We start from the raw sequence: 12,227 nt of genomic DNA, 5'->3' as shown, positions 1-12,227 counted from the left end.
TGACCATTCATTATAAATCAGTGGATATGGGTTCGGGTCACAAGCACTGCTGGATAGAAACGGCGGGTTTCAGATTTTACATGCTGGCCGAAAAGATTCTCCTGTCTTTGGATGATATCGGACCAATTTCCGATATCAATATCAAAATATGACACCCAATTTACAATTAATAGCCATCTTATTAACAAAGGTTATGTGAATATTAAGACCATATGTAAAGCAAGCTCTTAAATTTCTTGAGCACAAAGACCCCTAAGAGGGAAATCTCAATAAAAACAAGAATGGCAGCATATTTTTTTCCACAGGTTTATTTATTTTTAAAGGTGAACAGTTAACAGCTGCATCAAAAGATGTCACAGCAACAATTATCCACTTCCACACACCTCTGAGTGGACTTACTATCTATCGCCTCTAACACGTTTCCCTTTGGGAGTGTGTGCAATGGACGGAGGAGTGAATCATCAGGTTACACTTTGACCAGCAGGCAGGTAGAAGTAAAGTGGCTGTGGGCAGCAAAGGGGAAACGGGAGGAGGGATTCACAGAAATGTGTCACTAGCAGCAGTTACAGTCAGAGAGGTTTTGTAAATGGTGGGCAGGCAATAAGGCAGCTGGTTACACTACAGATAGGAAGTGATGAAACGCCGGGAACGGCCACGAACACCGGACATGCGGAGCACGAGAGGAGCGCACAGAAACATACATATAAACCTTTACATCACCTGGGTGGAAGCACTTTTTAAAATCACAGACTCGCTCATCAGCTCTGTGCCATGCAAATACAAACCAACACTACACCAGATGATGCACAGCTGAAGTTACAGGGAGCCGGCGAGCGTCAGAGGCACAGACAGAGACGCTGCTGCTCTACGCACTCCTGAGGTGAACACTGTTGTGTTAAAGTCATGGCTACGGGAAGAAGGGAACGAGCCTGTTGCATATGTGCTTTGTAGTCTAGAGACTTATTGCAAGTATAGTAAGGAGCTGTGGAGGTGAATGTATTTTTATTGAGCAAAATGCTCAATTGTGCACTCTTGTGGCAGAGATTTGTGAATAATTCTCATAAAAGGTGGTGGAGGAGGAACGGTGCATCCAAGAAAACGGCTGCACAAAGCGGAGAACCCAACAAATTAGACCAACAAAAGGAGCAAAACAAAATAATCCAACAGAGGTATTGAAATTAGAAACCTACGCTAACCGCCGAACGGGACAAACATTTTTTGGCAATGAATAGATTTGCATGAAGATTTTACACACTTCAGGTGCAGCAGATGTTCCTTTCCGAGATGTTTGTTTACCTGCTCTTTGGTGCCTTTGGGTCGAGCCCGAAAGGCCGTTTTCCTGAACCTCAGCACAACCCAACAATTGGCAAAAGAGAATTGGGGAAAAAAATAAATGCAGTCAATTTCACAATATTTGAGGGGTGTATTTAGCCTCTTGTTTTACCCGTGATGCACATTTAAATTATTCTAACATTCACAGTGCTTAGATTTAACATACAATTAATCGTTTCTAGTCTTCATTCTACGCTGGATGCTGGCAACTGCATCACTCTCTAAATATCTAAATTTTAGTAAGATTATTCTCCCCAAATCATGTCAAACTGTTTAAAGGGTACGGGGGGAAACAAGTAAGTTTTATATTGGAGTGCATGGAAGATCTGCCAAACAAACCCTGCCAAGACAGAAGAATGAAAGCCACCACCCCCCATGTTTGGCTGAGCGGCGCTGCATCCCTCCCATCCCCCTCTTCATCCCAGAGCTCGGACCGGTGTCCGTCACACTCCGTCAGGCGCGCGCTACTTGAGGAAGGAGTTGAGTTTTTGTTCGATGTTTGTGAAGGAATCGTCGCCCAAGTAGTCGATCTGGCCCGCTTCCCAGCGCTGCTTCCTCTCCTCTGACGAAAGCCTCTGGGAGGGAGGTGGGGGAAACCTGGGCTGCTCTCTCGCGTCTTCGTGAAGTTCGCCCTGAAATGCAGACACAGCGAGAGCGAGTTGTTTAAAGAGAAACCTGACCAATGCTTTAAAAGGAGTGTTTTTCTCTGCTGCTTTGCTTTCCCTCAGCACAGCTTCCCCCCTCCTGCTTCTGGCTGCTCCTCAGATTATGAGAGCATGAAGATATTTGAGCCTAAATGTCAAAATATAGAAAATAAATTATCCAAGCAAGTAAAGCACTCAAGACTTTTCACTCAAATTGTCCCATCTTTCCAAGTTAAATACAATGAACATGTTCCTTATGAAGCTTATTCTAATAAAACATCATGTAAAAAAGATTGAATTAAAAAAAAGTTTGTGAGAAAGAAAATGACTTTGATCTGATATACTGTGATCAGTTCATAAAACCTCTAACAGCTCATCTAATTACAGTTTTCCAAATTTTTCATAACACCAAAGTCATTGATCTCCAGTAAATTAGTGAACGCTCATCACAGTTTCTTCAAATAACCTGCTTGGTCCTATTAGGGACGGGAACTAAAATATATGTTCAGATGCATCAGTATGATATTTGAAATATCATACAAATATTATATGATATTTGTATCATATGATACCATATCAATTACACTGATATTTGTAATAGAATTACAAATATAGTGTCTCCACGCCCACCATTTGCTGTGGAAAAAACCCCCCAACATCAGGATCACCAAAATGAAGTGGCACCAGCGCTTCCTTACAACTTTGAAAAAGGTCAAGAGATCTGCAAAGTTCATCGCCACTTTCACTGCACAGGATCTGTGACTGTATTCATCAACAGCTTGGCAAAATGTGAAGTTTGTCCCCAAAACTAGGCGTCATGTTGTGTCATCGGTAGTGTGTATTTTCTGGTGTGTGGCAACTGGTTGCAAGAGCAGCGACTGAGTCACATAGGTGCAAATATGACTGACCTGTTATACCTGCCATTCCTCTAGCTGAGGAATGGCAGGTCAAGAAGACAGATCTAGCTTTAGCTACAGAAGTGAGGGGTTGCTGTGCACCATGTGGGGTCAATAATCCATCTATATTAAAATCTTAGCCTTTTGAATTGTAAACAAACTGACATGATTCCCATCAAGAACCAGAGGACAAAATGGGTCACCATGTGTAAATAAAAATCTGTCTTGTTGGTGCGTCAAGAAGTCAGCTGGTGGTCTGATTCAGCCAGTTTGCAGCTCGACTGGTCAACAACAAAGTTACAGTATTTTTCCCTTTCAATGGTTGGCTCATATTCACAAACAAACACCACCCCTCTTCGGTGGGGAAGTTCTTGCAGAATGAGGACTTAAATACATGCATGATACTCAAGTGGCAAACTTTATAAATTAATAAATAAACATTTTTAAAAATGTCAACAAAAATCTTGTTTTCTAAAGGAGGCGTGTTAAGTGTTAAAAATCAGGAAGATGAGCTTCTTCTTGAAAATACTTGCTTTAAGTACTATAAAAGAAGATTTAAAAAAATGAATTCTTCCCTGAGAAAGTGCAGAGTCACTTTGTTCTTCTGGTCGCCTGTATAAACTTGTCAGTCTGACACAATCGGGCCCGGCTCCAGACGAACAGAAAAAGCTCTGGGTTTTGGCAGTCCCCCTTCAAGTGACTGGCAACTATTTCACTACAGGGCCGTTGCCACACACCGCCTGGAAACTTCCATCCTCCGCTACAGAGCAACATCAGCAGCCACAAACTTGACTTTAGGCAACAGACAATGCTGAGGAATGTGGGCTTAATTATTCTGCTCATGCCTTTTTTTTTTCTTAATTCAACTGCAATATTTACTGCTGCACTTTAATAAAAATGCAGCCTTAAAGGAAGCATGAGAAAAAAAACGACAGCCAATTTTTGAGGGTTTCGACATGAGACAATTTTGTAACATGCTACAACAAATTTGATACATGACACATTTATAGGCATCTTTCTCACTGCGTCATCCAAGCATACACACACACACACACACACACACACACACACACACACACACACACACACACACACACACACACACACACACCGCGGCCCTGCCCGACACCGTTCTGTTTCTCATTCACGCCGGCACGTACAGGACTGCTCTGGTTCACGAAGCCGCTGCTGAACGGGGCGTCGCCGTACGCCTTCTGCAGCAACGGCAGGACGGAGGCGGCGTACAGCTGCCACCACTGGAGCAGGTAGTTTGGGTGCATCTGGCACGGGTCGGGGGAGACGGAGTGACCTCTGACCTCGCCTCTCTGGGCGTCGTAGGAGTAGTTCCACGGCTTCACTTTGCCCAGAAAGTGCACCACCTTCGCGTTGTGGCCGTACCTGTTTGTGATCACAAAGGAAAAGACGACGTGTCAGTCGTTGGCAAACATTACGCTGTGATGCAGTTTGCCAAGTTGCAACCCAAATTTCAAATGGGCACAAAAATGCATTTGTTTCTTTTGTCATATTTCATCTTCTGCAGATCCCCTAAGGTGAGCAGGTTAAGAATGCCGTGGTACTTTTACCATTTATGAACATCCAGTTATCAGCAAACTCCAGCACAGTTCAGTCACGTTTGAGTTGTCATGGTCGCAGTTATTTTTTAGTGGAGGTTGCCATATTCTTCGCTCTGCATGCATCCAATTTCCCTCAACCTGGAGATAACTTGCAAGGTTTAGCAGCAGTTGATCATTTCTGATCAGAGCCGAAACAAAACAACCAAACTGTTGCAAGGTCAAGTGGAAAAGACGTGAATCCCTTTATGTCCAGTTTACATAGCTCTGTGTAAAATGTAGTTGCTGTAAAGCAAACAGTTTTACTGATAATTTTACCGCCTGCCTCTAATCTCTTAAAGTATTTATTTGGTGTTTAGATGGAGCAAAGGTCAGCCGTTAAAGCTGCTGGGGCAGAAATATTATTCATGATGCAGAAGAGTGGATTTGGCTCAAAAGGTCCACATTTGGTACCATATAAGATGGTATTCACTTCAACACACACAATAAAGGATTCTCATGGCCAAGCTGCAGAAAAGGGGCGTCCTTTGTTTGGAGATCCACATAACCACATGTAATTAAAACCCAAACCACCGACACACATTTATGCATAGAGAGCTGAACTGAACTGACCTTGGCCAGGCTTAAAATCTCCAAACAAGAAGCGCAGTTTCACAGTAAGATCTCCAAAAAGAGCTAATTATATAAAAGTAAAAACTGAAGCCAAGCTGCTCTTGATTATTTTTCCTTCTCATGTTGTTGAGGTAAATACTTTTACTCTACTTCAAAACATATATTTCTTTGCCCCTATCACTTGGTTTCTTCACATTACAACCACAAACTTTAAGGCATTTTATTGAATGTTTATTGCCTCAAGTCCAACACATTCAAGTTTTATAGTGTTCTTCTGCTAATGACCGCGTTACGCAATCCGGGCGCGTTAACGACACATCTTAATTTTGCAGTACGCAGGTGTCTTTATTTCTGTTTTTTTTTAACAAGTGCAGTTGAGAAACCAAAGCAGAAATTCATTGTAAGGTGGAAGCAATAGAACAAAGTGAAAACAATGGTTTTCCTGCCCGTCGCGCTTTCATAAAGCCTACATTTGCAACCAACAGTTGTCCTGTCGGTCGATTCTCCGTGAATTCTTCACGGTTCCTGCAGGTCGAGGGGGTAAGTGAGACACCATGTCTCAGCGCATGTCACTGAAACGTGTCAAAGTGAGTACTGACTGTTTGAAAGCCGGCAGGTAGGAGTAGATGGCGATGCTGCTGAGGTTGTAGATAAACGGGAGGTGTTTGGAAATGTCTGCCGTCGCCCAGCTGTTAAAGTAGCTGTTGAGGACGCCCTGATCTCCACCTGCAGACACACCAAACCCAAGAAGAGGTCCAATTTATACTCCCACGGTCGTGCATAAGAGTGGGAGCACAGAGCATGTTGTACATGAATTATTAGCAGCACAAATACGCATTCTGTACATTCCCATATACTGGCCGTTATGTATAAATAGAAGCAGAAAAGACGTGCTGTCAACACATCCGCCATGCTGTCAGAGGCAACATTCAGCGAACATGTCAAGCGGGAAATGTCTCAGACGTTAAACGCTAATGTTTGCAGTTAAACTATTCGTTTGTACCGTGAGCTCATTTCTTCAGCTTGCAAAGAATATTGCATTATATTTTCATATCTAGAACGTATCTGCAGACGATTTGAAAAAGTATCGTAGCAGTCCTATAAACCTTCTGCACACCCAGTGAGGCAATGTTTGTTTCTTATGTCACTGCAAAATTGCAATGGCAGGTGAACGCTCTTTAGAACAAAGATTTCTCCTTCTTTAAGTTAAGAGTTAAACACCCATCATCCACAAAAAATTTTCCTCAGCGAACAAGAGTATTTGAGTGTCCATATCGGGTGATTTTCTCTAGATTCAACAGCAAGCACAAGGAAGCCCGTCGCCTTACCCTGCACTCCACTGGCACCATTTTACTTTTGGGCAGTTTTGATCCAGTAAGGATTTCCGATTCTGGATGTTTTGCCAGAGTCCATTTTAGGTTAAGGAATGGCAGACAGATCCGAAATAAAAACAGAGTTTGAATATCTGATAGGAGTCTGTGGTCTGAACCTGGGCCAAATAATCACTTTGGTTTAAATAAATGCACTGAAACACGGGTGTTAAACTTTCAATTTGGTACATAATTTGGATGTTGAAACAATATATATCTAAACTGTTTTATGAGAGGAAAAAAAACAAACAAAAAAACACAACATGAGACAAACAAAAAAACACAACATGAGATCTTCATTAATTTACTGACGTTCTGAGTAAAACACAGACTGATTAAATTGAAACTTTTATCTGTTTCCATCCACTGCATTTTGAGCAGTACTACCAAGACGCGTTGGGTTTGTTTTTAAGCTCAAAATATCTACATTAAAAGGAGAATAAGTTATGCTACTGTGACATAACAGCTTGGTTTCTGCTTTCTTCCAAGCGCTCACCGTCAAAGCTGCCTTTTTCAGCGCAGAACTTAAGCAGCTCTTCATGCGTCTCTTTGGACGGCCTGAAGACAAAAACGCCGGAGTTGAAACAGTCGGGCCAACCAGGATCTGGAGCTGCAGACAACTCTTCCCTCTCAAAAAGCTCATCTATGTTGGACAGCACCTGCAAAACAACAAAAACAACAGAACATAATTTACAACAAAAAAAAAAGATCCTCAAATGTGTTTAAAATGACGTATCAAAAACAGTGGAAATCTAAGAATTAAATGCATCTGAATGAATCACTTTAAGCTTTAAACGTATTGTTTTTCTTACCAGCGTGTCGGCATCCATGAACACACATTTGCTGTACTGCACGAGGGTCCAGCAGTGCAGTTTGGTGATCGTTACGCCCAAGTCCGGCCGCTTCATCAGAGCCAGATTAGCTGCGTCGCACGAATCCAGGACGTCCACCATGATCACCTCGTCAAAAACGGAGTGCAGCGCATCCCTGAAGCACAGGCAGAGGGAACCATGCCAATATGTGTAGCGGAGACGGAGAAAAAGCAGAACATATCGCTGTCCGTCACCTGCAAGGCTCTGCAACATGAGGTCCGATGAGTGCCACCAGTTTCCGGGTCGTGCTGTGGTTCCGTAACGACTGGCCAAGAACCATTGCTCCCTTGGCGTAGTTGTCGTTTGTGGCCAACGTCACAAAAGCTTGGTCTGCTTTGAAAAAAGAAAAATAAAACAAAAGAGAGAGATTAGTTCAAGTTCTGCCAACTTGCCCGGAACCCAAATTTTTCAAAGTCTCTCCATCTGGATGCCCAAACGCGTCGTGTTCCCGTCACACTATTGGGCGATTTGCCAGTTGTGTTAACAAGTAACTCAACAGGTGTACCTAACAACGTTTGCAACAACACTGTCATTTTGAATCATCAGAGCAGCGAGTTCAGAACTGCAGTCCTAACCCATTGTGTTCAGTTCACTTAAATCAGCTATTTTAGTGGAACTGAATGGTAAAGTAATGGATTGACCATTAAACATGCATAATTATGAACAAAAATAAATCAAATTTAAACGATAGTTGTTGTTTTGTTTTTTTTCAAAACTACTTATTGTACTTTGCATCAACAGACTTGCAAGTAAATCAGATTATTCCCAGAGAGAATAATCCAATATACATTTTTGACTTTTATCCTCACTTGAAAGACATAAATCAGCTCCTTAACCTTGATGTTATGTTTTTATTCAGTACTTAATGAGTTCACATTTTGTTCCATAAACACCACGGGGGGCAGAGGGCTATTCTGTGTAGCTACTGGAGTTCAAAAGCTGTCCTGAAGCCAGCAGGCAGGGATCGTCAAGATAAATGCTTTGGACTTTTGAGAAACCCGATCTGTGTGGCTGCACGATTGCTAAGGTCCAATCCAAGGAACTATAAATCGACTATCAAAAGGCCAGAGTGTAAGAGCGGGAGCCGCCTCAGAAAGGAGGGGGAAAAAAAGGAAAGACAACAAGCAGGAAGCATGTGCTGAGCTCCCACAGTGTTATCTGTGCCTGCAGTAAACCTCCTGACCTACTAACTGGCTAAAAAGCTCAATACACCCTGAAATTGAACTGGGTTTATAATTCAGTTTGACCAAATAATGGATGCTTTGTCCAAAAAATATTTTTCCACACATAGAATATATTTCATTTTAATAGCTTCAGTGCTGTGCAGCATGTTGACATGCTAGTAGTAAACACATTATGCTCCACAGGATGTTGGAAAAACAAACAGTGAAGCCACACTGTGCTGCACGTCCACACCATGAAGCAATTACATCAAGTTTATTGAAAAATGCCATTAGACAGGAAGTTGCCGGTGCTCTCTTTAGAAATAAAAGCATGCAAATACCCCCTCGAGGTGTTGATGTGGAGCTGAGACATAAACCAGGTTGCATTTTGGAATCAGGACCATCGGACCGAACGACCCACATTCTTGGTTTTCTCGCCACCAGAGACGTTATAACTTGAGAGAAGACATCTTGTCTCCAATTTGTGGTTCACGATTAAAGGATTACACAAACCACGCATGGTGAGATTTGAAGCCAACTCCCCAATGTTGCATGTTGCAGTCAAATTAGTGGCGAGGACCGAGAGAAAGGGATTGTTTCGGCACGTCCAGACGCTTGATTCGATGGCGGTGTGGGACGTTTATGAACCTGGCAAAGCCCTTATTCTCTCAATACGTACAGCGAAACATCAAACTGCAATCGTTTCCATCGTCGACAAGAAGTGGCCTCCAGGTACACAGGCGCCAGCTTGCAGCAGCTGTTGTTGCATGCGTCTGATTGACAGTAAATATGGAGCCACGGGGTCTTTCAGACTGAGTTAAGCTGACTCATGTTTACAAAGTGAAACAATCAGCTTTTGGTGATACGGATAAGCAAAATGTTCTTCCACGTTCAAAGGTTCATTTATATAAGGTGACTTGTGTAGCTTTGAAGAACTTTGATATGAAGCATTTCAAAAAAAAAATAATAAATTGTGGGCTGGTAGAGTTTTTTTGGTATTTGAGCAAAATAAAACATTATAAAAAATACTTTCACAACAACAAAAATTAAAGAACCATATCAATAATACTCCTGCTAAGATAACATGACTACTGCAAATATGCATTTTATTATTATTATTGTAATAAATTGATGCATTTCAAACCAGGGGTGTCCAACTCCGGGCGTCGGTCTACCATTCTTTCAAATACAGCCTTAATTTATATCCCCTTAAATAATCCTGCAATGCAAAAAACAAGCCACATTATGAGGCAATACTTTAGGAGAATTTCAAACTATGCCATAAAACTGTTGCCTTGTGTAAATCAAAGCAGCAAAGGAATTGTTTTAAGGAGAAGATTTGATCTTTTACAGAGAAATAGGCTGATAATTGCCGGTTATTTCATTGTGTTTCAAACAATGACTGTGTGTGTTTTATCGTTTGATTTATTTTCATCCAAACACCCCCCCAAAAATGTTTTTTTTTGTTGGAGCCATCTGATAGGCAGTGCAAAGCAACTTGTGCTGAAAAAGCATTTCTCAGTTACGGAGGAAACACTGGAAAAGTAAAAACTAGTTGTTGATTTTAGTGGGGGTTCACAGTCGATAGTCCAGAGTCTCAAGGATTTGAGTTCTACATTTTACATTATTTTTCATTTCAATTGTTTCCCAAAATAAATAAATAAATAAAAAACTGAAGACTATATGAAGGAACGAGCCGTGTGCAACCAAACACTTCTAACCTAACCCTCCAATCCCGAAACATCGGACATAACAGCAAACTTTGCAGGAATAGTTTCGTGTTTTGAAGTAGAAATACTTTCTACTTTAAGTTTGTGGAGATGCATGCAGATTCTCAGTTGTGCTATGCTTTGGGCCCACAATTTTATTTTGCATCTGGTCATAAAACAGACAGTGTTTTATGACCAGACGTTTCTCTGTGAACAAGGCCTGCACACCTTGAACTGGATCTGTAACTCAGTGCAAATGTAAAATAATATTTTATGCTCCTTAGAAAAAAAATTGATCATTTTACAGCTTGTGTGCGCGCGCGCGCGTGTGTGTGTGTGTGTGTGTGTGTGTGTGTGTGTGTGTGTGTGTGTGTGTGTGTGTGTGTGTGTGTGTTTCTAAATGAGTGTAATAATCAGGTGATAAGAGCATTTCAACAAGCTGTTCATAATGCCAAACTTTCCAAACCGGATGTGCTGCCGCCGAGTGACTCTAACTTGACTTTGGTCCAAATCGTTGCAGCAACTCATCGATTTCAAACATCAAAAAAACAATAATAGATATATATTTTTTAAATGACGGCATTATCAGTCGAGACGGAAACGCTTCTCCACAGACGCGGAGCCGGGCGAGCAGCGGCAGGTGTTGTTTTCCATGACGGTTCGTAAATACGCGATATTTCAGGGGTTAAAAAAAAAAGAGAAGGAAAGCAGTTCGCGCAGCTCCGGTCCGGCCCCGAGAGAGGCTGAGGTCCGGATGCCGAGGGAGCATCCCGAGCCGCGCGTCCCTCGTCTCTTACCCGACATGGCGCGCCGAGGAGAGTCGGCCGGGGGGTCGGTGGTCGGGATGCGGCGGACGGCGGGTTTGCAGTGCGAAGGGCAGAGGAGCAGCAGCTGAGAGCAGTCAAACACAGGAATTAAGCCCCACATTTTCCGGCCCATGTGACCGCTGACATCTGCCACGCCCCCTGCGTTTGTTTCCTTCAGCGTAAGACCGCAAGTCATATTCGTATGTCGGCGTGAAACGAACAACACCTCGCGATTATATCCCTATAATATCACAGGTGGAAAAAAATATAAATATATATTAATTTGAGTAACTCTGTGACTCGGTAAGACGCAGTTTTGATTCATTTTGAAGTAGATTATCACTTTCAGCTATTGATTACCAAATATTCAGTGTCAGACAGTTGATATATTACATGAGGCTCCCCCCCAAAAAAGCGATTGATAATGCATACGTGTTAGATGACCATGTGATTGCTTACAAAACCATCAATAAGGTTGCTTAATGTTTACATCCATTGTACTCAGGCGTATTTGTGGAAAGTTGAGTGGAAGAAAAAACTTTGAGAGGGGGGGGAAGGTAACAAAGCGACATTGACATCAAGACGATTGTGAAGCAAAGCCTATAAAATGTAATAAGCGAGTTGACAGAAGGAGAGTTGATGCTTCAAAAGCTGAAACCACACACACTCACACACACGCACACACGCGTACATACACACACACACTCACACACACGCACACACGCGTACATACACACACACACTCACACACACACGCGTACATACACACACACACTCACACACACACGCAACCAGGATAATTGTTTTCTTGCTGAAATAAACATCTTAAAAACATCTCTTTGTGTAATGACTTTATTTGACCTTTACTACTGTTTTAGTAATGAAAATCAATTTTTTTCCAATTCTGTCCTGATTTGTTGAGCTCATAGACATACAATTTAAATTAGCATTTTTGCATAAAAACACACACACACACACACACACACACACACACACATATATATATATATATATATATATATATATATATATATATATATATATATATATATATATATATATATATATATATATATATATATATATATATATATATATATATAATAGTCTAAACTGGCAGACAAAACAGAGGGATCGGAGGGGATGAGAACCAGGATTACTGAGGAGAGAAGTGATTAGGTGAGTGAATGGCTGCAGGCTCATTGTAAATAGGTGGCAGGTAGTGATATGGACAGAAGCTGAGACACTTACG

General features: G+C 41.8%; 1 protein-coding gene across 2 annotated transcripts; it reads right to left on the bottom strand.

The window, feature by feature from the left end:
* Positions 1-290: 290 nt before the first annotated feature.
* On the bottom strand, positions 291-11,127 carry LOC129365535 (glycogenin-1-like). 2 transcript variants are annotated; one of them, XM_055038788.1, is made up of 7 exons: positions 10,967-11,127; positions 7,492-7,630; positions 7,238-7,412; positions 6,922-7,084; positions 5,655-5,781; positions 4,033-4,270; positions 291-1,964 (listed from the first exon to the last, which is right to left on the bottom strand). In XM_055038788.1, exons 1-7 carry the CDS (start codon positions 11,106-11,108, stop codon positions 1,797-1,799), a joined length of 1,152 nt encoding a protein of 383 aa, XP_054894763.1. In that variant the 5' UTR covers positions 11,109-11,127; the 3' UTR covers positions 291-1,796. The 2 variants fall into 2 exon arrangements, with proteins under 2 accessions (XP_054894763.1, XP_054894764.1); XM_055038789.1 differs by having other exon boundaries at positions 7,492-7,627.
* Positions 11,128-12,227: the final 1,100 nt, after the last annotated feature.

The sequence above is a fragment of the Poeciliopsis prolifica genome, unplaced genomic scaffold (genome assembly GCF_027474105.1).
Source record: "Poeciliopsis prolifica strain line A6 unplaced genomic scaffold, Auburn_PproV2 SCAFFOLD013, whole genome shotgun sequence".
Classification (NCBI taxonomy): domain Eukaryota; kingdom Metazoa; phylum Chordata; class Actinopteri; order Cyprinodontiformes; family Poeciliidae; genus Poeciliopsis; species Poeciliopsis prolifica.
Note: the sequence above shows the minus strand (reverse complement) of the source record. Positions and strands in the feature narration are given on the sequence as shown.